This window comes from Cydia amplana, chromosome 18 (assembly GCF_948474715.1).
Source record: "Cydia amplana chromosome 18, ilCydAmpl1.1, whole genome shotgun sequence".
NCBI classification, from domain to species: Eukaryota; Metazoa; Arthropoda; class Insecta; order Lepidoptera; family Tortricidae; genus Cydia; species Cydia amplana.
The window spans coordinates 8,336,240-8,363,133 of NC_086086.1; the positions used below are offsets into that span (position 1 = coordinate 8,336,240).

The 26,894-nt window shown below is 38.2% G+C and overlaps 3 protein-coding genes across 3 annotated transcripts in view; 1 reads left to right on the forward strand and 2 right to left on the reverse strand.

Moving 5' to 3' along the window:
- Positions 1-1,137, forward strand: part of LOC134656457 (mucin-2-like) — a 90,582-nt gene extending 89,445 nt beyond the window's left edge. Inside the window, exons 11-12 of the mRNA XM_063511990.1 lie at positions 293-477; positions 980-1,137. Of these exons, the coding sequence (XP_063368060.1) occupies positions 293-477; positions 980-1,033 (239 nt within the window). The 3' untranslated portion in view covers positions 1,034-1,137. The remainder of the gene's footprint in view (positions 1-292; positions 478-979) is intronic.
- Positions 1,138-4,552: 3,415 nt separating this feature from the next.
- LOC134656597 (uncharacterized) lies at positions 4,553-13,666 on the reverse strand. Its single transcript, XM_063512153.1, has 7 exons — positions 13,532-13,666; positions 8,571-8,796; positions 7,909-8,039; positions 7,223-7,345; positions 6,818-6,934; positions 6,433-6,472; positions 4,553-4,821 (listed from the first exon to the last, which is right to left on the reverse strand). Exons 1-7 carry the CDS (start codon positions 13,622-13,624, stop codon positions 4,553-4,555), a joined length of 999 nt encoding a protein of 332 aa, XP_063368223.1. The 5' UTR covers positions 13,625-13,666.
- A 1,839-nt stretch (positions 13,667-15,505) lies between these two features.
- On the reverse strand, positions 15,506-22,862 carry LOC134656598 (uncharacterized). Its single transcript, XM_063512154.1, has 9 exons — positions 22,773-22,862; positions 22,251-22,485; positions 20,828-20,964; positions 20,405-20,521; positions 19,733-19,864; positions 18,699-18,855; positions 18,018-18,130; positions 16,353-16,527; positions 15,506-15,615 (listed from the first exon to the last, which is right to left on the reverse strand). Exons 1-9 carry the CDS (start codon positions 22,860-22,862, stop codon positions 15,506-15,508), a joined length of 1,266 nt encoding a protein of 421 aa, XP_063368224.1.
- Between the last annotated feature and the right edge of the window lie 4,032 nt (positions 22,863-26,894).

Consider the following 26,894-nt stretch of genomic DNA (forward strand, 5'->3'; position numbering starts at 1 on the left):
AATTAAAAGTGTATGAAACATCAAAAGTGAATGCCAAGTTACATATTCTAATCTATCTAATCTAATACCTTTAAACGAGCAATTCTTGTTTATATATATATTTCGGGGATCTCGGAAACGGCTCTAACGATTTCGATGAAATTTGCTATATGGGGGTTTTTGGGGGCGAAAAATCGATCTAGCTAGGTCTTATCTCTGGGAAAACGCGCATTTTCGAGTTTTTATATGTTTTCCGAGCGAAGCTCGGTCACCCAGATAGTGTCATTAAAATATACATTATGACTTTGTCCAGGAGTCCGACCATGTACGGTGGTATGCGCGAGCGGCGCGGGGCGCTCGTGCGCGCTGATCGCGTTGGACATCTGCGCGCGCGCGCTCACCGCGCACGCGGCCGACGTGCCGCGCGTCGTGCGCGAGCTGCGCGCGCAGCGCCCGCACTCGCTCTCCAACCGACATCACTATATCTTCCTGTATAAGGTTAGTAGTACCTACTAGCAAAACGTAGAATAGTAGAAGAGGTTGAGAAAAAATCGTGCCACAGTTTGCGTTTGACAATTTAGTTGCGACGTTTTTTCTTAGAACCTCAAGTAAATGGGAACAGGTCTAGGAGAAAGAAGAAGAGTTTTTCCTTAGAACAAGCAATAAATCTTTTATATAGCCAGCTTGCTTTTGGGATAGGATAATTACATTTTTTATACCTACCAACCTTACATCTGACTAAATAAATCTCGTTCAAACGGTTTTTATCTAAGACAAAGCAGATAAAGAGAGAGCGCAGAAGGTATACAGGTGTGTCTTGGTTTATCATGCCATAGAAGCCAAAATAGTATTATTCAAATTATTTTTTTTATAATTCAGATATTGTTTAGGAAACATATTAAAAAATACAACCCTACGTATTTATTGGTTGCATATTTCATAGTTTTATTCTTTCTGACAGTTTCGACGCAGTCATTAACCTTTTTTTTTTAATTTTCAGGTGCTAAGCGAGTACGGCAATAAGCTGAACGGCGGGGGTGTCGACACCATATAAGCCCGCCACTGCTGATTTCTCTCCATGACATTCAATACTAATTAGATAAGTAACGATTTACGCCAATAACCTACTGTACCCGAGAATATCTACATGACAATTTAGAAAAACATATGTTTTAACAAATGCTGACGCCAATGACGCCATGGCGGATCCTATTGTAGGATAAGACTTTTGTTCGCATTCTGGATTAGTTTACAGAAATGCAACATTTTGAATAATTTTTCAGACTTCCCTTGTATGTAATATTTCCATTAAGAGTTATTTTTGAAAGTATAATCGTTTGGATATGTGGTTGTTAGGACATAGGAGTTCATAGTGGTTGAACATTATTAATAGTTGTTGGTGTACATTATAGAAACCTAACCACCGAATCTCCTAACTAACCTAACGCATCACGCTCCGAGCTTGCACGGTCGCTGGGAGCTTGGGTTCCGTGGCTGAGGCGCAAAACGTAGAAATATGCCTTTTTTTATGTTGTAGGTATTTTAAGATCCAATATGAACTAACTAATGTATTATAATAGATAATTAGGTGCAGGTTAGGTTACTGGCATAAATCAAAAATGAGAAAACTATTGGGAATATACCAAAGTGTAAGTTACGAGATCTCTATAAAATTTGATCGCTCAAATATTTACCTTACCTAATACCTAATCATGTTTATGTACCAGAATTTAAGACCATTCTATAGGTAAATATGATTATTATTATATTTATTAAACTTTTTATTTGCATTGCTAGGATGTAAATATATCTTCATGATGACATGATGATAAGCGTCAATAATATGTGACCGGGTAAACTGGATATAAGCTAAGCTAAATTATTAATAAGCAGTTATTTTATATCTTTTGACGCTATGAGCCTATCATATACGTAGTAGGCACTACTACTATGTATTACTATTACCTAAGGACCACTTCCGCCATGCAGGGTTAGCTACTAACTCGGGGTTAACGGGTTAAGTGGCTAACCCTGGTTGGTGTAAGTGGCCTTAAGTATATGAATTTTCGGTGCTGTTCGTGAAAATGAACTGACATGTGCACCTACTAATTAATACTATTGGATAATTACTTATACCTATTATGAGCTGATCGTATCGATACTACTTTTATGTAATAATTATTCGAACAATTTATTTTTACTTAGAATTTCATTCCACTAGTCTAATTTATTTTTAAGTACATACCTATTTGCCAAAAATGTCAATAATAATAAATTTATTTTCGAAGCGCATAATTAAATCACAAAAATTATAAACGTCATAATAATTTACAACGCGTAGTGATTATTGAAATCTGCTGTGATTTCTGTTAATTTCTAAGATAATCTTTGCTTTGTTAAAGAATCTAGCTTTACAGTATTCCTGTAATAAAATATATATATTTTGTAAGTTATAAGAGCCTTCTTTTGAAGTATTTGTTGTAAGTAAGCATATCCTGTGACGCAATTTTACCTAATACTCTAAGGTAATATCTTGAAACCTATGAAAATAATTGGAGTGTTTTCAAAAACGTACACGTACCTAAGTGTATGAATATATTAACTATCTCAGTGCGTTAGTCTTTTGTGTATATAGTTTTCCTGTACTTCTTTGATTTTATGCGTAATTGTTAAAATTTGTTGTTAATTTGATACATATTTTTAAGTTTGTTATAAATCGCAGCTGAATAAAAATATCTATGAGATTTATTTATGGTATCAAGGCATTTATTTTATTTTAATATAATTATGTTATATGTAATAATAATTATGTGAAAGCACTGTTTGTCCAACACACGTAGAATATAAGATATATGTATAGTAGTCGAATAGGCTTTATGAATTACAATAAAGACCAAAAACATAAAAAATATCAAATTGTCCTTCATTAGTTGTATCAGCTGTTTTATAAAGAACGTAATTAAAAGTATAAAGGATAACATAACATTTTTACTTTTCTTACCTCACACGTTAACAAACGTTAAGGCATAATGACATAACATAAAATAAGATTAAATTTAAATGCTAGGTATTCTAGACTAGGAAGTTTTCATTTTCTTCTATAGCTAATTCTTCAGGTACCGCAACATCATCTGAAAGGGTATCAGTAACTCCTGTCATATCTTTTGGCATCTCAGCAGTCTTTGCGGGATCGTCTGAATCATCATTTATAAAATTAGCTCTTGTTGTCTGTGCAATATCATCACCATCATTCCAATTTTCAGGATTTTGTTCCATCTCATCCAGCAGAACTTTGTCTACGTCATCTTCGATCCAGCTCCCGCTTGACTCCGTTTCATCCCCCTTTAGTTCACTAACAGCTGTGTTCTCAAGTGTTGAACCATTATCGTTATCATTGGGTAACTCTTGACATGTATCATCAACATAATCTTCATCAGCAAGTTGTTCGTTAAAGATATCTTCGGCATCTTCAGATTCATATTCTGCTTCGTCTGCTTCATCTGATACTTCATTGTCATCAAGCTCCATTACGTGAGGCAGATTGTGGAAACTGATTGTCTTTTTTCCTTTGTTATTTTCAGGTTCTTTTTTGTCTTTGTTGTTGTCGGGTTCCTGGCAAGCAAAAGAAAAATCCTGTTTTTGTAGAGTCAGAAAGAAATGTTTGTGGAATATGGTAGATTCATATATGTACGAGCTGATGCGAGATATGTACTGAACTGTCAATTTTGTCATACAAAAACTAGCCAGCTTTCGTGGATCGACCTAATAATGCTCGGAATGGTGAATTATCTATTTCTTTTTATGAACTTTTTCACGAACATCAATAATCATTTTAACACTGTTACACGCCTAGATCTGTTCCGTAAGTTTAAGATCGCAAGTGATCAAAAACTTCCTTAACAATTAGTTAGTAACAAATAAAATTATTCATACAAAATTTTATGCATTTATTAGCACGATGTTTCCTGCCACAGTAGGTATATTATCAATATAAATATAAAAGATATTAATAATTCTATCAAAATATAATTATCTAAACTTCAATTCAAAACATTTCTTAAACAATTGCATCGTTTGCGATTACCTCATAGTGATTGTTAGGTACCTAATAGAGTTTTCAATTTAATTTTAATTTCATTAATTGACGTAGTGTTTAAATGTGGAGGCACTTTGTGTCTATTATGTCGCTGTTACTCCTAATCAGGCTCTCTGGAAAATGTCCATAGCTACCATTAATCCTCAGTATTCATGAGTCAGCATGGTTTTTAATTTCATGTAAATTAAACTGGCGTAGGTTCTCTAAAATAATGCAATTTATCTTTTAACATTGAAAATAAACCGCCAGGGAAATGTAGCGTACGAAATGCGTAAATAAAACCAATGGATCTGCCTCGTCATCGAGCAACCTTTACAAGATGGTCGAAGGAATCCAGTGTTGGCCGAACGTTAATTGCAATTGACCATTAACCGGTACAAATTGAGCCGTAAACCGTAACCGACGGTTACAGTTTACGGCTCAATTTATAATGGTTGCTGGTCAATTGCATTAACGTTTCGGCCAACACTGAAGGGATCAAAGAAAATACTCCGAATCAAGCGTTTGGTTGGCCACGGGACGTTCTTCTGCTATCCCTATATTAAAAGAATCCCTTACACACGACTGGGTCTTATTCGGATTTCCGAGTTCGTTGGTGACGTAGTCGAAATTGGCGTTCTCCGTCTCTTTCTCGCAGACCTCGTCGACCTCCGTGATGTCCGAGGGCTGCCCGATGGAATACGGCTTGTACAGGGGCAGTGAGAGGAACGACCCAGCCAGGGACATAGATGAGCATTTGCTTGCACCTGCATAGAATTCTCAATATGAACAGTTAATTGTTTCTCATGATTTGCAAAAACCTATTTTTAGTGTAAGGCCTGAGTGGACGCTCGAAGCGGACTGTTCGGCGGGGCGTGCAGCGTGGCGTCGGGCCCACAAGTCACAAGCGATTTGAGCAGCGTGCACTAAGGCCGCTCCTATACGCTTGCATTTGTTTAACATGCACGCCGCACGCCCAACTCGAGCGTCCACTCAGGCCTAACACTTTTACACATCCAAGAGAAGGATGGCCACTGCTAACATCTTTCCAAAATATCAATAAACGGTAAATATGAATATAAAAGTAAGTAGGTAAGTTTCCGAATTAAGCATGATCTTATTGGTCATACACCTAGATATTGACACTTATTTTTATTAGGGTGATTGCCACAGTTATGGTCACTAGACCACTACACAGTAATTGGCCACTAGGGCTTCCAAATACTGGACTTCTCACAATACCGGTATTAATACCGAAACTGTCTTCATCAATACCGGGATCCCGGGATCCCGGTATTGGATATGAATCGCTTAAAAATATATAGTTTTATTAAAAAGGGGAATTAGAAAGGCTCACTGGAATACCAGATATATCCTAAAAGCTATTACAACAATAAACAATCAATGCCGCCATCTGCAATAAGTTTATTTCACACTCCAGGTTGGCAATAATTTTATCCTATATGTTGACTTCACCTCACCAGTCACATTTGTAGTCCAACTTAAAGTCTATTTTTTTATTCAGTAAACTAAAATGACATTTCATAGTATGAAATGACATTTTATGTTCATACTATGAACTGTCATTTCATTCTACCGAATAAAAAAATAGACTTTAACCGACCAGACAATTTTTTTTTCAAATTTCCGTCAAAATTGGTTTGCCATTATTACAGTTATCCTTGCTCTTTCGTTTTATTTTTTGATAAAATTATAAGAACTAATTATGTTATTGTTAATGTCACTATCATCATATTCATCACTCACATAACCACCAAATATTTATCTGACGCATTAGGCAACGATCTTGTTTCAATAATAAAATACGGGCTAGAGACCAGTTAGAGTTAGACCAAGTAAAGTCTGCAACGATTTTGATAGCATACGCAGTACGCAGTGCAAGTGTTGTTTGTACGTCATAATTTCATAGAAGTTTGACGTTTAATATAACACTTGCACTGCGCGTGCTATCAAAATCGTTGCAGACTTTTCTTGGTGTAACTCCAGATGTGTCTGACGTTTAGTAAGCTTTTTGATACAGCCGAATATAATGGATTTAAAGGGTTTATACTGCGCATTTCCCTCATTTTTTAAAATACCGGGATCCCGGTATTGCCTTTAAAAATACCGGTATTGAAAAATGCGTTTAAAGAGACGGGATCCCGTGATCCCGAAATACCGGGATCCCGGTATTGGAAGCCCTATTGGCCACTCTTAAAAATAAGACTTCTGTTGGCTTGTTTCTTCTTATTTGTTAGGAGTGGCCAATTACTATGTAGTGTCCAATTACTATAGCAGTCACCCTATTAACAATTTTTTGAAGTCATTTAAGCAAAGCTATTTAATTCTATACAATGTTAATAAAAAAGTTTGCTTACATCTCTTTGGATGGACCAAATCTGCCACAAGCTGCTCCGACTGTTGATAAAAAAATACTTTGTTATCCTTTAACTCTTTATTCGTTGTCAAATATTAAGTTCACTTTGTCTTAATTACCTCACGACTCTCACGATGTGTACCACTCTGGGAAGAAGGAGAATAATTTATAAATACGTAGTTTTTTACAATATTACATTGTCTTTATACTGTTTGTGTGGTAGTTTTAAAGAAATTATGAGGGAAATGTCGGTTTTTATCCATATTCACCTCGGTTTACGGTATTTAACGAACGAATTATGAGCGATTTATGTTGATGTTAATTGTCCATGTGACCTATTTTATGGTTAAAAGATAATTTTTTTCTACAACACTATGTTTAGGTACCTTGACTTGAAATCGAACTTTCTCGCCTGTCTCTTCCTTCGTGTCCTCCTTCTTTTTGGAGTGCGGCTTGTTGCCAGCTTTACGTAAACGCCGAACGTTGTACGCGCGATATGCTGCCTGGAACAGATTTCTGGATAAAACCGTAGCTAAGATGGATACTGTGTAAGAACCCTTATAAACCATTAGCATGTTACTGTATAAGCAATGATTACCTATTTATTTATGGTGCTCATTTGGTATTGGATTGGCTTGTATCGAATTGTATTGCTAAGATATTCTGCAACCACATGGCTAAATAGATACATGAATATTAAATTATAGCCCTTCGCCAATCATTGATGCACCGTTCCCAAAAAGTATAAATTGTGAAATAATGTAGGTATATTAGTTATTTTAGTTTTTCACCTGTATTTTGGAAGCAACGCAATCGTAGTTAATGTCTGGACTTTCAGTGACTTTCTTGTATATTTTAAGCGTGTGTTTTGCTGCTAGAGATGTCTCATCCAACTCGCTATCTGTTGACGATGACTGTGGACAAGATACCTTACTTATAATGGTTACAGAGTCTCCATAGCCCTGCCGTTTCCGAAACTTCCAGAAAAAGGATCGTAGTTTACCGTGCCCCACTAAGATCGACTCTTCCAGTTAATATAATGCATAGATTCTCCCTAAGTGGTTATCTAGGCACTGGAAAAGTTTAAGACTGAATTGCGCAATGAAATCTCTCTTTCCATAAATGAACCATCAATAGAGTGGAAGAGCGAGTTGTTTTAAAATAAATTGGCAAGTAGAGATAGAAACGCAATGCGTAGCAAGAAATAGAAGAAACCTATTAGTAACTCTCCTTTGAATAGGAGGCTTGCAGTGACAGCAACAACATCTCAAATCCTGCCATTGTAAAATCATATGTACTTAACAATGCGCTCCCCTTTCTATACTTTATATATCTGACTGATGACATTGGTATCTAACGATACTTTCGACAATTGCTATACATTATCGGACAGAAAAATATTAGAACATGCACTTTAACGCCTTGATAATGGAGACGTGTTCAGATATTTCTAAAGTACCTGTAGATGTTAAGTTACCTCGACTTGAGTGGATTTGTTCAGTTGGTGTCGCAGAAAAGCACGCCGCACCGCATTTTGAACGGCGGGAAGAGCCTTTGGGTCTATGCCGGTTTCTCGCACCAACTTTTGTAGCAAATTTCCCTCTTTCACTGAAAATAGGAATTCGCGTACTGCCCTCCTGAGCCGACGAGCGCTCTCAATTACAAATGATTTTGAAAATACATAGAACTATCAGCTATATAAACTAAAGTAAGTATAAGTTAGCAATGAATTTTCTTTTGAGATAGCGCTATTTGGCTTAGTAGGGCAGCGTAATAGGTATTTTTTAAATGTTTAATGATGTTAAGTTAAAGCATTCTGCTTTAAAAGTGACCACTTTTTTCGATTAGCAAGACGGAGGAGAGTGGCCGAATAAAGGAAAGGCATATACTCACGCCAGTCTGAGAGATAGATAGGGGTCCTCCATGCATTAATTCTAATATAAACTAAAATTACTTCTAGAATATATACCGTATGGGGACATACAAACACACAAATGCAACGCGTGCCAAATGGACCCAAAGACTTTTTTTTGGACAAAGGCTTTTGATGTGCTTTTGGACGCAAGCCAAACATACACAGACACATTTAAGAAGCTAGTGACAGACGTACACACACACAAAATTGTAACTTCTACAAACCTTCACCACTTGAAAAGTACCCTGAGATAATTTCCAAGCAGCTCTGAACGTCTTCTTCACTCAGCGACAGCGCGCGCAGTTCGTCTCCCAAGTCCGCGCAACAAGTGTTCGTGCAGACGTCGTCGCATACGCGCGCCGCAATGAACAGGTGCTCACGCGCAACTAGCAGCGAGGAAAGGTAGTCGGCGATGAATTGGTAGAGGTTTTCAGGTTGAGCGCGTAGTACCTTGCAAATACCAAAAGAATATTAATCAAGAAGATAATGCAAACTTTACAAATAGCAGAAAAGGGGTTTAAAAGGTTCCTACTTAAAGATGTCACCCATGCATGCATGCTGTTTTCAGTGGTATAAGCACAATGGGTGTATATGTCGCAGGGAAATGATCAAAACAGAGATTTGAACAAATCTCTAAGGGATATGATCAAATCACGCAGGATGTTAAAATGGCGAATCCATATCATCATTTCCCTAGAAAAATTCAGTCATTTGACCAAATCACTGACTCTGTTTAGTGAAAAGACAAAATCGGCCAATAAACGCGAAACGATTTTTCATTTCACTAGATTTGTTTAGCGATTTGACAAAATTCCTAACCACGACGAAGTTGACGAAACGAACTCAAAAAGTCAACTAGTTTTATCATTTCGCTAAACAGGTTTAGTGAAATGATAAAGTCTCAACTGGAAGATGGTTTATGGTGATTTGATTAAATCTCAGAACGGTTTAGTGAAATGACGAAAGCAAGTACAGAATACAACAGTTTACTCTCTACAGTTAAGCGATTATTAAGTGATTTTTTTTGTTAAATATCGGCTGAAAAAATGAAAGAGACTTCTCTGCACAAATTCAAAGAGTTGCTAATCAAATCAAGCGTGTTGGTGGACGTCCCTAGGTAGACATAGGTCCATTAGATGGAAGTAATGTAACAACCGAGGGGAGAGACTGGTACAGTTTGCATACGAAAGGAACCTGACAATACTAAACACCATGTTTAAATCAAAAATAAAAGACAGATGGACTTGGATCTCGCCGGACAAGAATACAAAGAATGAAATCGATTATATATTGACTACAACACCAAAATTATTTTCTAAGTACGAAGTTTTAAGATCGTTTCAGTTCGGCTCAGACCATAGACTAATAAGAGCAACGCTAAATCTTAGTACTCATAAGAAAAGTCGGCACCACTATAGAAACGCAAATGCAAAACTTACTAGTATGGAAGACCAAGAAACATATTGCAAAGAGCTCCAAGAACGCATAGAAAGCTTAATAACTACACACGAAGCTTACACAGTAGAAGACTATTACCAAAACATAATATTGTGTATAAAGGAAAGTTTAACAAATATTAAAGGAAAACAAAAAAGAAAATCCTATCTGATAAGGCTTTAAATCTCATCAAAGAAAGAACCACACTGCAAAGTAAAGAAAATTTGACGAAAGATGACAAAACTACACTAAAGAGACTCTACAAAGAGTCAAATAAGGAAATAAAAAAATGTTATGAAACTCACAGACTGGAGACATTACAAAGGCATCTTGAAAACTCGAGGAGCGCGAAAAGGGCCTTCAATGAACTAGATAGATCAAAAAAATGGATCCCGTCCCTACAATCTGGCTCTAGAAATACTAAATCACGCACAGACATTATGCACATAGCGACAGATTTCTACACAAAGCTCTACAGCCTACCGAATACAGTACAAGAGTCAACAAATACAATACTATCAACTAATCCCTCACCGCCCGTAGAAAAGTTTAGTGAACACGAAGTTTTAATACAAATAAAAAAATCTAAAACTAGAGAAAAGTCCGGGGCCGGATGGGATTTCCAACGAGCACCTCAAGCATGCTAAAGCTCTACTACTAACGCCACTTACTATTTTATTTAATAAAGTACTGGACTGCGAACAGGTTCCCCAGGGATGGACCGAGTCAGAGATTGTATTGCTTTATAAGAAAGGAGACCCAACGAATATAGAAAACTACCGCCCTATAAGTCTCATGCCAAGTCTATACAAGCTATTTGCTTCTTGTTTACTTCACAGAATATCTCCAGTCATAGACATGCACCAACCCTGCGAACAAGCTGGCTTTAGAAGAGGATTTAGCACGATGGATCACATCCAAGCGGTCGAACAAGTAATCGAAAAATATGTAGAGTACCGCAAATGTCTCTACATAGCATTTGTAGATTATAAGAAAGCGTTCGACTGCATTTCACATAACAGCATCTGGGAGGCTTTGAGAGAACAAGATATTAACATGAAATATATTAACATTTTGAAAGACATTTACTCAAACAGCAAAAGTAGAGTCAGGTTAGAGAAAACAGGACCCTGCATCAACATAGAACGGGGAGTACGACAGGGCGACCCAATCTCGCCAAAGCTATTTATAGCGGTCCTACAAAATATCATGAAAGACCTGCCCTGGTCGAGAAAAGGAATTTACCTAAATGGCAGATACCTAAGTAATTTAAGGTTCGCAGACGATATAGTGCTGTTTTCCGAAAACCCTACCCAACTAAATTCTATGATAAATGAACTCGAACTAGCGAGCAAAAAAGCAGGCCTCGAAATGAATCTCGAGAAAACTAAAGTAATGACAAATCATAAGCCGACAACTATTCTAGTTAATAACACACCGCTAGAATATGTTAATGATTATATCTATCTCGGAAAACTCATATCATTTAAATCTGAAAGAAATACAGAGGAAGTGAACCGTAGGATAGCTGTCACATGGAAGAAGTTTTGGGCTCACAAGGAAATACTGAAAGCACAAAAATTACCTACTACAACAAAGAAAGTTGTAATGGATACTTCCATCCTGCCTTGCCTGACTTACGGCTGTCAAACCTGGATATTTGACCACAAAACTAAAACACAAATCCAAATTACACAAAGAAAAATGGAAAGAAGTTGTTTAGGCATCAAGCTCAGAGATAGGATAAGAAACACCGAAATACGTAAGAGAACTAACTTTAAAGATGCTCTACATTTTTCTCAAAGCTTGAAGTGGAAATGGGCCGGCCATATTGCAAGATACAGCGATGACAGATGGACATCAACTGCAACAAAATGGGCAGGACCTCATGGCTCTAGGGGCAAAGGTCGGCCAAATAACAGGTGGCAAGATGAAATAGTCTCAATTGCGGGCCAAAATTGGATAAATGCAGCAAAAAATAGAGACAAATGGAGTTCTATGGAGGAGGCTTTTACCCGAAGGGGGTCCATATAATATAAGTTACCTAGGATTTTTTTGTAATCAATATTAGTTATCTAATTCAATTATGGCATGAAAATATGTTTAAATTCAACTTCTGCACGACATTCTAAATTTACTAATATTTATCTTATGTTAATGTTTTTTTTTTAATTGTCTTAATTTGTAACTTATTATTTTCTATGGAATAAATAAAGCTTTTTATTATTATTATTATTTATATAATGTACCGGGGATTGTTTTAAATATTAAAAATAATCTGTACCAAATCGGTAAATCTGTCGGCATCATAAAAGACTGGCTGCCTAGAAACGCACTTCAGCCAACCACAACGTCATTCACTGCAGCAGCTCAGTTCCCTCTACTAAGTACAGTCTACGTGAAATTGCAGCTAAGTTATCTGTATTTGGAGGTCAGGAGTTCAAGAAGTGTTCCTGTGAAAAGTCCAAAGTACAATGCAAAACAAATCGTCGGGTGACAAGTAAAAGTCACTAACTAACATCATTGAAATTATTGGACAATAAACCGTGTTACAACTGTTACAAGTGTAATACTCGTAAAGTGCATTGTTACTTTAATTTTTTGATAGTACTTAGTGACTTTTACTTGTGACCCGACGAAATAGATGTGCCTGTAAAAAAAATGTCATATGTGTAACTCAAGATGCCACAAATCTACACGTTGTAACAAATAATTGACTACTTCATACTACATAGTGAAATCAGCTACATTTTTAGAACTGTCAAAACGAGAGATTTGATCAAATCGCTTAACTGTAGAGAGTAAACTGTTGTATTCTGTACTTGCTTTCGTCATTTCACTAAACCGTTCAGAGATTTAATCAAATCACCATATACCATTACCATCTTCCAGTTGAGACTTTATCATTTCACTAAACCTGTTTAGCGAAATGATAAAACTAGTTGACTTTTTGAGTTCGTTTCGTCAACTTACTGTCGTGGTTAGGGATTTTGTCAAATCCCTAAACAAATCTAGTGAAATGAAAAAGCGTTTCGCGTTTATTGGCCGATTTTGTCTTCTCACTAAACAGAGTCAGTGATTTGGTCAAATGACTGAATTTTTCTAGGGAAATGATGATATGGATTCGCCATTTTAACATCCTGCGTGATTTGATCATATCCCTTAGAGATTTGTTCAAATCTCTGTTTTGATCATTTCCCTGCGACATATAAACCAACTTATAACCGTAAAAAGTTTTGGTTACATTATTCAATGAAGATTGATGAAAGACTGGCACAAATGATTGGCAATGACTCCACCGACAAAAGCAAAGCTCTTAAGTGATGATGATGTTTACCTAATGATAGTTGATAGCGTAGGTAGGTAAAGCCTACGCCTAAACACTACAATTTTCTTAGCGCAATAGGTATAAAAATTAAAAACTCTCGTCGTCCTAAGGAATCTTGACGTCCAAAGGGTTCAACCCAGTACCTAAGTAGGCAGTAGAACTACAAGACAATTACCTAAGGTCAACCGAGGTAAATGCGTCTCTTGTGGTAAATGCGTCATTTGTAGATATCTTCGAAACGCAACATATTACATATAACTCTTATAGCCATCTGCATTAAAAGTTCAGTGACCACACTTCGAACAGAGAGGGTTGCAATAGTTCTAAAATGTTCCGTTTAGAAGAAATCTTTAAAAGACGCATTTACCTCCAGTGACGCATTTGCTTCGGTTGACCTCAGGTAAAATAGGAAATCCTTACTTCTCGAGAGATATCAGCCATCAAATCCTTCAGTCCCTCGGGCAAGGCGAGCCTGCAGCTCTCTCGTATTTGGGATCGCAATAAGTTCTCCATTATTTATCAAATATTTATTAATCGTGCAAAAAAATGTTGACATCAAATAAAAGTAAGCCGTGGCGAGAAATCAAGTAAGCCGTGGTTGCAATTAACATACGTATGTAGGATACATGAAAAACTAAATATAACACTTCTGAATACAAACTGTGCAAAGTCTAAAATACCTAATAACAAGTAAAAGATTCATTAACTTAGCTCGATATTAGTTTTAACAGATTTTAAGAAGTTTAGTATTTTTATATATTTAACACAAAAAACAATCTCTATTCGGGTACTTCCGACAAGTTAAAATAACGTGTAGGTAATTCCCAAAAATGTATTCTAATACGATGGAAATTCGCCGACATTTTGAAGTACTTAGTCGGAATTACCTGAAAGTTACACCTTACATATTTGCCGCGGGTCATGAGAGTCTGGGGTGGGGTCCGCTCGGCAACTGATCTCTCTTACACCGTGATACAGAGACGTACCTACCTATGTCGTACGTTTTTGGACGTGGCGTACGTCTCTTTCTTTATAGGTAGGTACATAATTACCAGAGATGTGACTTATTTGAAATACTTGTATTTAAAATGCAAATACTAAATGCAAAATACCTATTTTGTATTTTGTATTTAAATACCTTTTGAAGAAAACTATTTTGTATTTTATTTGAAATAGTTTTTGGGACCTATTTTCTATTTTCAAAATACAAAATACTTTATAGTAGGTAATGTTATAATGTAGGTAGGAGTTACAATCTCTTCTGATGTTACAATCCTGGCAACTCTCTCATACTGTTGAATCTGTTTAGTAACGTCGCACATGACCACAAGCGTAGCGAGTGGTTAAAAAAGTGGAATCTTGAGTGTTGCGAGGGTTTCAAGCTTGGAGGATATAATCAAACGGAGACGCCATGTCTGTAATTTTCTGTACAAAACAGTCTGCCGATTTTTGCGGGGGAGGGGAACGTCAAATGTATGCGTAACGTAAAAATAGCCATGTCAGATAAACGTCAGTCCATACATTGTGTATGACCGTTGGCCGCCTATTTTCGACAGAAGGGAAAGCCTGTTAATGGCTACTCCGTTTAGTTGTATCCTCCAAGGTTTCAAGGTACGAGAGGAGAACAAACTTTTCTGCCCTGATGAAACTTTTCTGCACAAACAAGACGTTTTCATCACACTAACGAGAGGCATTATACTAGCTGTAAAACATTACAAATCTAAATTAATGCTATTAAAAATTGTCCGTTATAAAACATCATCCATCCATCCTTCCGGTTAATATGAGCAAACAACTAGAAATTTGCACTTTAGATAGAGGACTGATTGACACACTGTTTTCAAAGAATGAAGAGAGTCTTTTCAATTCGGATATTCTGAGTAATACTTTTTAATTCAGACTAGGTATTCACTATTCAGAGTACCTTTTATCGCAAAGTATTTGTATTTTTAAAAAGTATTTTGAAAATACCTATTTCGTATTTTGTATTTTAAATACAAATTCAAAAACTATTTTGTATTTTGCATTTGAAATAGTATATCAAGGAAGTATTTGTATTTTGTATTTAAATACTTTTTATAAAGTATTTTTCACATCTCTGATAATTACGAACTAAAGAAACTAAATTTTACTCTGCGGTACTTGAAAAAAAAAACAGAAATATAACTTCGATCGATGCTAATACACGACTAGGCAATTAGGAATCCCTGTGGTGAGTTTATTCTTCTTCGCACTGTTGTTCGCTTTCCTCGGTAGGAACCGTGGCTGTAGCGTCTGACACGGTTGTGGCATCTGACGCGAATCTCTCGTCGCTTTCCGTGCATTTTGCATCTTCTGTAGGATTCCGAAAAGCTAATTGCTATTGGATGCTGGTAATCAATGATAGTGAGTTTATTATTCTTCGTCCTCTTGCGCGTCTTCGTCGGTCGCGTCCGTGGCCGTGGCGTCAGGGACGGTGGTGGCATCCGACACGGAGCTCTCATCGCCTTCCGTGCGTGTTGCATCTGAGAGAATCATCAATCATCTAAGAGATGTGCGAGGTTGCGTAGCGAGGGATGTGTTGTTAACCTTTTAACCGCCATGGAATACGTCATCGAGCGTGCTCGTGTCGCCGGGGCCGTACGAAGTTACACGAAGTTTTGTCTTATTTATCAGACAGCGGCGAAATGAGCCCGATTTTGTATGTCTTAAGTATATATTAGTCTACGGTGGTTAAAAGGTTAAGAACCAATAGCCGACTAGAGCTGCGCTGAGCGAGGATAGGTAAATAAATAAATACTTCCTTACGCAACGTGTCTAAGCCCCACAAGCTCAAGTAGGCTTGTGTTGTGTTGTACTCGGGAAACGACGTCACAATACTCACCCATGTGGCTCAGGAACAAATCATGTTCCAATCGTACAAATAAATTCCATGATGGACCGGGATTCGAACCCAGATCCACCGGCTTCATAGGCAGGTTCACTACCGACTAGGCCAGACCGGTCAGAAGTAATTCTATTGGTTCTTAACGAACACAACCCTCGCTACGCACGCTCGCACATGTCTGGTGGAACCGCAGCCTAATGTACGGAGCTGTCCAGCTTCATTGTATAACTATTTAATTTGCTACCCTAAAATACACTAAATTGCTTCTTTGACATGGACTGATATTACATTTCTTTGGCAAAGACGATAGGTTACTGATGAATCTGATGATATTTGAGAAGTTAATATGATATAATTATGTGCGGTTGAGCTAACCGGTGATATCCTCGGCGACTTCCACGGTGACTACCTCGGTGATATCCTCGGCGACTTCCTCGGCCTCTTCGTCGGAGTCCTGCGCTGGGACCAGAGCGGGCACCTCGGGCACTTTGTGCGACTGGGGTACTTTGTGGCCCTCGTCATATTTCTCGCCGAAGATCTTTGGCGGCTCCTACATCATGTCATCATATCAACTATAAGTTGTTGTACCAAGGAGAATCTCTAGCAATACATAATAATATCTCAGTCAATACATAGATACCCCACCGCTGGACACAGGCTCTGATTCAAGGACGAGAGGGATTTAGTTATAGTACTTATAGTCATATCCTAAAGCGAGTTGTCACATAAACCTTTTAATTTCTTCCTCAGGAACAAATAGCCTTCGCTACATAGAAATTTAGGACAGTATGATTTCATTTGTAACCATGTTAACTTACACTATCTAATACCTTTAAACGAGCAATTCTTGTTTATTTATTTATTTATTTATATATATATATATATATATATATATATATATATATATATATATTTCGGGGATCTCGGAAACGGCTCTAACGATTTCGATGAAATTTGGTATATATAGGGGTTTTCGGGGGCGAAAAATCGATCTAGCTGGGTCTTATCTCTGGGAAAACGCGCATTTCCGAGTTATTATATGTTTTCCGAGCGAAGCTCGGTCACCCAGATATTAAGTACTATAAAGCTTTGGATTCCTCCGAAAACGGTGCCGTCATATGACGGCCGTCATATAGCGGCAGCAAAAGACGGCCGTCTTTACGGTGGTGACATGTGGAAAGTACCACGGCGTCATAACACACCGTCATCCACCAAGGTCAAAGCGGCAAATTTGAAAAATGTAGGCGCGATGGGATAACGTCCCATAGAAAATTTGAATTTCGCGCCTTTTCCTACTGACAAGATTTGCTTGATCATATATAATTTACTTGGAGGATGAAATATCATCAGAAGAGGAAAATAATCGTAGTACGGAATCATTTATTCAAATCTCGTGTCATTTATTCAAAATGGCGTCACCGCTATCTAATAAAATGTTCACGAAACTATCGACAAGGTCATGACGGCCGTCATCTTACGTTACGTTGACGATCAACGTAACGTAACGCCGTCTAGGAAACCGCGCCATCTTGTTTACATAGACAACGTTCTAGTGACGTCAGTCAACGCTATATAGCGGCCGTAATATGACGGCACCGTTTTCGGAGGAATCCAAAGCTTAAGAGACAACTCGCTTTAGGGAGTTGTCACATAAACCTTTTAATTTCTTCCTCATGAACAAATAGCCTTCGCTACATAGAAATTTAGGACAGTATGGTTTCATTTAGTAATCATGTTAACTTACACCCTAGAACAGCGGTCGGCAACCTTTTAGCAGCCAAGTGCCGCATAGTTAAGTTAACGAAGTTGTCGTGGGCCGTACTTTGTTAATATTTATGACTTTATCAGACATTGTCGTTTGTCAATATTACATACAAAATAGCCAGGGAGGCTCGCGAGCCGCAAGTGACAGGTTCACGGGCCGCATGCGGCCCGCGGGCCGCAGGTTGCCGACCGCTGCCCTAGAACACAAAGGCTAACCTGTGTACTCCTTTGGATGTGTGATTATTTATTAACAAACAATGTAAATAGGATACATACCACTGCAAAGGAGATTCTGGGAACGTTAGTAATCGATGGAATGCTATCATCATCACTTTCATCTTTATCTACCATGCCACTTGAATACGGCGTTCGTGGCATACCACGGCGACCTACAAAATAAATTGTATTGAAATAATGAATTAACTATTAGGTAGCGATGTTTTTAAGTCCGCCGCACTACACGGCTAGAACCAAGCTTCGGAGTGTCCCAGGTGACGCTGATATTGGTCGAAGTGCATTATATTGTGGTTGCCATACAGCCAATGGAACCCTCGTTGCCGACCGTGTTGTAAGGGATTTACTGCTATACGAATACTAGGGAAACTTAAGATAGTGAATAGTGATCATGAAGATTATCATCGCAGAACTTACACACAATTTCAGATCACTCAAATAACGCGCCTAAACACCTGAGAAGTGAACCGGGTCGCAGGAGCATTCCTTCGGGTCTGCTAGTTTCTGAAATCTGCTTCTAACTACATCACACGCTCTTACATTCAGCAGTCTCAGCACCCTACTAAAAAGCTGTGGAAGCTCTCAGTCTGTTCGTCATAGGGGACATAAACAATTAAACATGCGTGTGACATCGTGGCATCATAACTTCATAAGGCAAATCAAAGCTTCTGGAGTCCACTTTTAACATCTTTCTTACGTCATTCAATGTTTCTCTTTACGCACCAGAAAAGTGAATGGGATCGCAGGAGCACTCGTTCGCGTTTATATCTCCGCTAGGGATGTGCGTGAGCATGCGAGTGGTGTCAAACGGCAGACCCAGCTGGTTCCTGACGTCCACCTCGAACATCTTGCTTACGTCATCTTGGCCTACTTTTAGACTCTGCAAATATGCAACAACATCGTTTATTTGGAGTTGTGTTGAATGCTACAGATAAATGGTAGTTTCCAAAGTCGAACAACTCTTTTAGGGCCCGTTTCACAATGTCCAAGTAAAGTACCTATTGGATAATAGCTAATAAACAAATAAAGTAACTGCCAGATAAAACTACCTCAAGTTGTGAAGGTATTTATCTACCAGTTAAGCTTGTTTGAAGATTGTGAAACACCAACGATGACTTTATTCGTCTGATGAGTTGCAAGTAGGTTATTCAGGACTTTATTTGGACAATGTGAAACAGGCCCTAAAAGTATTTAAGCTTAAAATTAAAAAAAAAAAAAGAGATTTAGGAAGATTTTGATTCTGGCGCTGTTGGGAACTCAGTGGATACTTAACAAAAAGGGCTTAAATAAAAGTGTCAAAATATCAATCTCCCTCGAGCTAATAACGTGGATCGAAGGTCCAGGCAGCTCCCTCACCAGCTCACCACCAGCTCTCTTTGGCAATCCACCAGGCTCTTCGTCTACGTTCCTGTGGACTTGATATCCCTTATACGTTGTCTGGAAACAAAGTAGTCCCTTATGATAATGCGTCCTAAGCCGACCTCCCTGGAAAGTGAACGTCGATCGGCGCGCCGGGAACGGGTCGAGTTTTTTCCTTGAGTGAGAGCAAGTTCTGTGGACATAGTAGCACAAGATGTCCCTTGTAGGCTGTCTGTAAACAATTCCTTACGATAACGCGTCCCACGTCGACCACCCTGGAACGTAAACGTCATTCGCGGGCCTGGAACGGGTCGAGTTTTTTCCTTGAGTGAGAGCAAGTTCTGTGGACATGGTAGCACAAGATGTCCCTTGTAGGCTGTCTGTAAACGATCCCTTACGATAACGCGTCCCAGGTCGACCACCCTGGAGCCTGCGACGTCAATCGGCGGCCCAGGCAGCTTCTTCTTCGGCCCGGGCTTTTCCTTGAAAGTGAGCAAGTTTCTGCGGACATGGTAGCCCCTGTACGCGGCCTGCAAATAGAGGAGTTGTTTGTACGTTACAGGTGGTGAATATCAAAATTTAATTGCTCACCCCCTTAGTTATAAAACTTGGCAACCACTTACAAACCTCTCTGTTAAATTATGTCTCTTTCTAACGAAAAGAAATGCCAAAATGACGGATAGGGACGAACGATTGTCAACGGTTTGTTAGATTTGATCAATATTTATGAGAACCGCCATCGCCATGAGACCTGTGTCAGGTAGTTTTGTAAAATACATGTACTTACCGTTGAAGATCGTAAAAAGTATTTGCAAAATGGCGGTAAGGATCCATAATATCCTTAAAATTGTGGCGATCTTAAAGATCATATTCGGATCGGATCGGTTGATGGTGATGCTAATGTGATGGGCCTGATGGTGATGTATAGGGTGATTGCTATAGTTATTGGCCACTCTTAATAATAAGGTTTCAATTGGCTTGTATCTTTCAGATTTTTAAGGAGTGGCCGATTACTATACATTTATTTATTTACCACAAGAATAACTATAGCAGTCACTCTAGTACAAAACCTGTATTTTCTGTGTGGCTCTGTTGAGCTCGCTGAAGGTTGGGTTGGTTCTCTTGTAGATCTCGAGGGTATGTGCCGCGGCTACCTCCCAAGGCTCTTCGGGGTTTTTCGATAAAGTCTGATAACGAAGAACTGAATTTAAAAAAAATACTTTCAAATTAAGTTTAAAGACAGAATATGGGTTGGTTGCACCAAACCGTCTGTTACTGTTAAAACGTTCTTTATTTATTTTTTGTATGGGAAATCGGTCGAGGGGCGTTGGTGCTTCCGTCACATCCTGTGGTTGGTGCTACTGGGTCTAATCCTATAAAAATACATTTAATATCTGATTACTACATAGAGTTTCGTCAAATGAGGCTGAGTGCTCTTAATCTTACAGTTTTCTGACAATTTAATTATTTCTTCAGATGCATCACTAACGAACCTTTGCTAACAATTTCTTCCTATACCAATAGTCGCGGTAAGCGTTTCTTGCAATCTGGCAAACTTTGGCGGTCATATCCTCGTCTATAGGATTCCTTTGCAGGATTTTTTTCAGGATCTGAGTCTCTTGTACATGCTCTGAAAAAAATATGCATTTTTTAAAACGGTGATGACGTATTGATGTGTTTTGATAGTTGGCCTTAATATCTGCTTGATGGTTAATACTGCTACGAGGGTAAACCGGTGGCAATTCACATAAATGATTTGGTATTATCAACTTTATCCATCTGCCGCTCCCTTGTTACTTAGAATACTTACATAACCTTGACCCATTCTTGCTTGAGATAGGTACCTTTTAATGTTTGTTTATAAACAAGCATAAAACAACAAAAGAAGTCTTAACGCAGCCGGTTTGATTTTGCTACCTATTAAGCCCTATCAGAAAAACAATAGTTTCAATTCTACAACTAAATGACTACAATTTACTTTGGACACAACTGAGATTAAATAAATTTCAAATAAGAATGGTTTTTAGCTTGCACTTAATGCACTTTAGTTTTAGAGTTTCTATGCTTACTTCTCCTATATTTATCCATATCCGTATAACATTAACATCCCAGCCGTGCTGTTATTTACAATAACACTTAACAGCCGCCACAGGGGAACCATTGTAAGGCTGTACTTCAATTACCCTTAGTTGTTACTAATCTTGGGATCGCAAGGGACAAGTCTATAATTGTCTGATATATCGAGAATGTTTTGAGAATAGAAATGCTGTAGGCAGTGCAGTGTAGGCAAAGTGCGTTGAGTCATATCGAAATAAAACAGCAAAAGAAAAGGTCGAGGCCAAGAATGTCGCCCGGTGCACCCAAGTGCGAGTGCGCGTGCGCTCGGAGCAAATGTAAATATGTGATGAACGAGCAAAACTAAAAGATTCAATTTCTACGTTGTATAAATATTAAAAAGCAATTCAATAATAACATTTGTACGACTTTCAATTCTTTTGACAACCGATAAAATTGTGATTTGGGAGTGAAAATAAGGCTAAAAACTTAAACTTTCTTTCGTATAATGCATACTAGGTATTTCAGTTTATATTTAAATATTGTTTTACTAACCATAAATTATTAACCACCATTATTAACGTTTCTTTTTGATTCTACTAAATACTTTTTATCATTTTTCTTCAGGCAGTAACAGGACATGTTTTTTGGGTTGGCAGTTGATAGAGCAATGAACAACTATTTATCGCTGTGCATCAGAACCGACGTTTCTACGGAAATCAGATTATTCTGCTTTTCATACCAACTGTTACGTGACAGCCTGACAGGGCGTAAGTTGTAGGGTACAGCTCTTCCCATAGGAATAATAATTGATTAGTAAAGCCATGGTTTTACACAAAGCGAAACCTCATTAAACCTTACCATTCCCCTCATCCGGCTCCGTCTTCTCGATCTCCTCGTGTATAATAGCAGCTATAGTTGAAGCCTGCACCAGCGGAAAGCCCAAGGCCTCCAAATGCTCCGTCACCGAGGGTCGGCAGTCGCACAGGTCGTCCAGTATCTTCACCGCCATGATACCGTGCTCGCGCGTGATGATGAGCACGGAGAGGTAGTTGGCTATGAAGTCGAATATTTTTTCGGGTTGCGCGCGGAGTACCTGTAATGCGAAGTTATAAAGTTACCTAAGCAGTCAAAAAGGCGTATCCTTGCAAAATTTGGTACCTATAAAATATCTTATTATTCCCACAGTTGACCCCCCCCCCCCTGCTCAAACTTCAGAGCTAGCCAAGAAAATTAAAGTGGCACTGATGACTCGTGCATACCTACATCAATTTTAAAAACATGTTTGGGAAATAGGGAAGACCTTCTTACTCATCTCTTGTTTCTCAGCCAGCTTTAAAGTCAAAGCCATATATTCTATAAACTTTACAAGTAGATAGGTACCTCACGAGTTATATCAGCCATGAGTTCTTTGAGGCCTTCTGGAATAGTAAATACGTTAGCACAACCATGTTTCTGCAGTAATTCGTTCATATCATTCGTTTTCTTCTAAATATTGACCTAGATCATGAAAAAGTTACACTTTGTGACAACGTGACAGAAACTTAGTGACAATATGTCATATAGAAAGACTAGAAAGAGGTAAGAGGATTTAGTTAATTAATTGAACCTATTTAGCTTCAAAACTTCCCATGAACTTTCCATTTTCCAAGTATATAAATGAAGACAAAATTACTAAGGCCTAAACACACATGCCAGTGAACGGCGAGGCAAATGATAAGGCGAAAAGCGAACTTGAAGGTGTGATATCAGAAAAAACGGACATGTTACATATATTATCTACTTATTGTTATTCTTTATTCGTCCCGTTATGTAACTTCGAGTAAATATTACGTTAAATGCTACTCTTCAGTTCATTAAAGACAATTTAATAGCGCAGACTTGAACTTTACTATAGTATTATGTAGTCAGAGAATTAAGTCCTTGATTCACGACAATAGGTTTGTATTGTAGCTTATGCGCCATTCTAGAATGAATTGATGTCTAATCAAGTAATCAGTTATAGAACGTAAGTATTGGGTTTACACACGGTCGTGATGTGGACGACCTTGTCTGGATATTTTAGACAATGGAAAGAGAGCGGTAGTGACGGATGGAGAGACAGACAAGCCTTCGATCGCAGAACAGGCGAAAGATGGACGGAAACAGTGTTTTACTGCCTTAAGTTATATAACTTATGTTGCCTATATCTATATTTATACTCAGGGAAGTTACCTACATATAAGAGATATTCTTCGATCGACAGAGAAAAATAATATAAGTTCATTTTAATGATGATAAAAAAATGTTTATATCTGCACTGTTAAACCGCAGCACCACCTACCTACTTCTCCAAGGAAAGTAGGTATAAAAGTTGCCAATATAGCAGTCAATATAGTAAATACACATATTTTATTTCGTTTAATGTCTAATGTTACACTAAACCGCAAAAATTTCAACTCCTTCTAACCACACAACATTGACGATCGTGACATACTATCACCAGAAGATCACCTAACCTCAAGTAAGGTTAGGTTAAAATTATACCATACATAGGTAGATGGCACGGTCGAAGTTCATTCACTCTGACCTGCCAAAATTATTTGACTATGGTCGTTTCTCAAAAAGTTGGCACCGCCAGGTTAAAATTTATGTTTTTCAAAAAGTATGCATTTTCGCATTTTTTTAAATTGAGATCGTTAAAAGGCAACTTAAACTATTAGAAAATGTGGAAGGGAAGCAATTCCTTCAATTAGTTTAGAAGATATAGGCGTTTGAAAATTCAGGTGAATGACATCAAGCACAGGTGAAAGATATTTTGTCCCCAGGTTATCGATAGTAGAAGCAGGTTATCGAGAAATAAGTACAAATTCCACTGAAAATATTGACAGGTTATCGAGAGGCTCCATTAACCTGTGTCCGTTGACGTTAACCTGGTTTCTTGTCATCATTCACCTGAAATGAGTGTCATTCACCTGTCCATCATATAATTTTTAATGCCTTCTAAAAATAATCGAAAAATGTGTCATTTTCTATAAAAAGGGACCTTATTGTCCACTACGATGATTACAATAGTAGGTTAAAATTTTGGATGGCAGGACTTGGGAGGGCAGTACCCAAGATAGAGCTGATGCTGAACCCTCGCCGTACCTAGTGGAACTCAGGTTTGGTGCAACATAGACACACGCTGTTTTGGTCATCCAACACGTCTTAATGAGCACTTGGAAGAGTAGTACCCAAGATAGAGCTGATGATGAACCCTCGCAGTACCTAGTGGAACTCAGGTTTGGTGCAACATAGACACACGCTGTGTTGGTCATTCGACACGTCTTGATGAGCACTTGGGAGAGCAGTACCCAAGATAGAGCTGATGCTGAACCCTCACAGTACCTACTGGAACTTAGGTTTGATGCAACATAGACACACGCTGTTTTGGTCATTCGACACGTCTTGATGAGGACTTGGGAGGGCAGTACCCAAGATAGAGCTGATGCTGAACCCTCGCAGTACCTAGTGGAACTCAGATTTGATGCAACATAGACACACGCTGTTTTGGTCATTCGACACGTCTTGATAAGCACTTGGGAGAGCAGTACCCAAGATAGAGCTGATGCTGAACCCTCGCAGTACCTAGTGGAACTCAGGTTTGCTGCAACATAGGCACACGCTGTTTTGGTCATCCGATACGTCTTGATGAGCACTTGGGAGAGCAGAACCCAAGATAGAGCTGATGCTGAACCGTCGTAGTACAAGTGGAATAAACTTGGTGCATCATAGGCATACGCTGTTTTGGTCATCCAACACGTCCTGGGAGGGCAGTAGGTCCGGGTCATAGTCCAAATCCGGGTCCGAGTCCGGGCCCAAGTCTGGGTCCGGGTCTCAGCCCCAGTCCCAGTCCAAGTCGAAATCAAAATCGCCAAACATGTACTATGCGTCGTTGAAGAGTTCTGTTCTGATCATCATCAGCAGTTCCACTTCATCAAATGCGACAGTTTTTAATGAAAATGCTTGATTTTCTGATGAAAATCCAGAAGTCTCCATACGCATGCCTTTAAGATTTGAGGAGTTCCCTCGATTCCTCATGGATCCCATCATCAGAACTCGAGCTTGACAAAAATGTGGCTTACAAACTTAACTTGTTTAACAAACATAACTAAGAGGACAAATCACCAAACGTGAACTATGCGTCGTTGAAGAGTTCCATTCTGATCTTCATCAGCAGTTCCACTTCATCAAATGTCACTTTTTTGAATGTATATGCTTGATTTGTAAATAAAAACACAAAAATCACTATGTATGCCTTTAAGATTTGAGGAGTTCCCTCGATTCTTCATGGATCCCATTATCAGAACTGACCTCTCTCTCTCGCCCGTCATATCATCACACAATAAAAAAATTGAGCATGTTTTCACCTTTTTACAAAATATTTTAATATGTCTAAAACTAAAAACCCTCATAAGGTACCTTTTCCCATGGGACGTCACAAATCTACTTAATCACTGTTTGAGTATATGTAACGTGGATTTTAAATAGTTATCGTTCACCTGTCATATGGCAAGTGAATGACGCTTCATTCACCTGCTATTGCATCATTCACCTGACTTATTTGGACAGGTTAACGAGACGTAAGACAAAAGTACACAAATTTGAATAATACGTAGCTTTAACAGACAGGATAGTTTTTATTCCTAAATAACCACACAAAAGCGATATAACCGCTATACAATTATATAGTTACGAGTATTAGTTGTGGTATCAGTGACATTAACCTGCCGCAAAATCTCATCCACCTGGCAGTTTTAGCCAGGTGGACGATATGCAGGTGATGGGGAAAATGGCAGTTATATCGCGAATACACAAAATGTATTAGCTTGATGAACTCCATACTTAGGCATATAAAACTAAACTATTGATTACGTTACATATCTTAATAGTAATGCGATAGGTTACCCAAGTAGCAAGATATCCACGCCAGGATAAAGAGTACTTACCCATTACAAACTCCAATTTCCGATACTTTGTCGTTTGTGTTTTATTTGCGGAGCACAATAACCACGTCTTCGTCCTACCAGGTGATAGCTGATGACTGACGGCTTCAGCTCGTGCGGAGTGAGACGGGAAAGGTGCGGTGGGGGTTATACAATCGTCGTGAACGTGACGCGACAGGTGAATGTCAAGAATTGCCTTGGACAAACTTTGAAGCCCAATAACTTAAAATATAAGCATAATATTGTTATGCGATAGTAATACTTTAAAAGTTAAGGATATATGTTAATAAAATACGGCAATGACGTTAAATTAAGTCAATAATTTGTGTGGTTTTCATAGCTCGGAACATCAGTACCTCGCGTTGGGACACGACAGGTTAGCGGATAAACGTAGTTACAATATTTTTTTTTTGTAATCAATATTTATTAAATCTTTTTCAAAGTATTAGGCCTCTGTGTAAAAAGTCTCTCTATTTATGTGTTAAAATTTTATATATAAAAATTATACATAATGAAAAAAAAGTTCTAACATAAACCT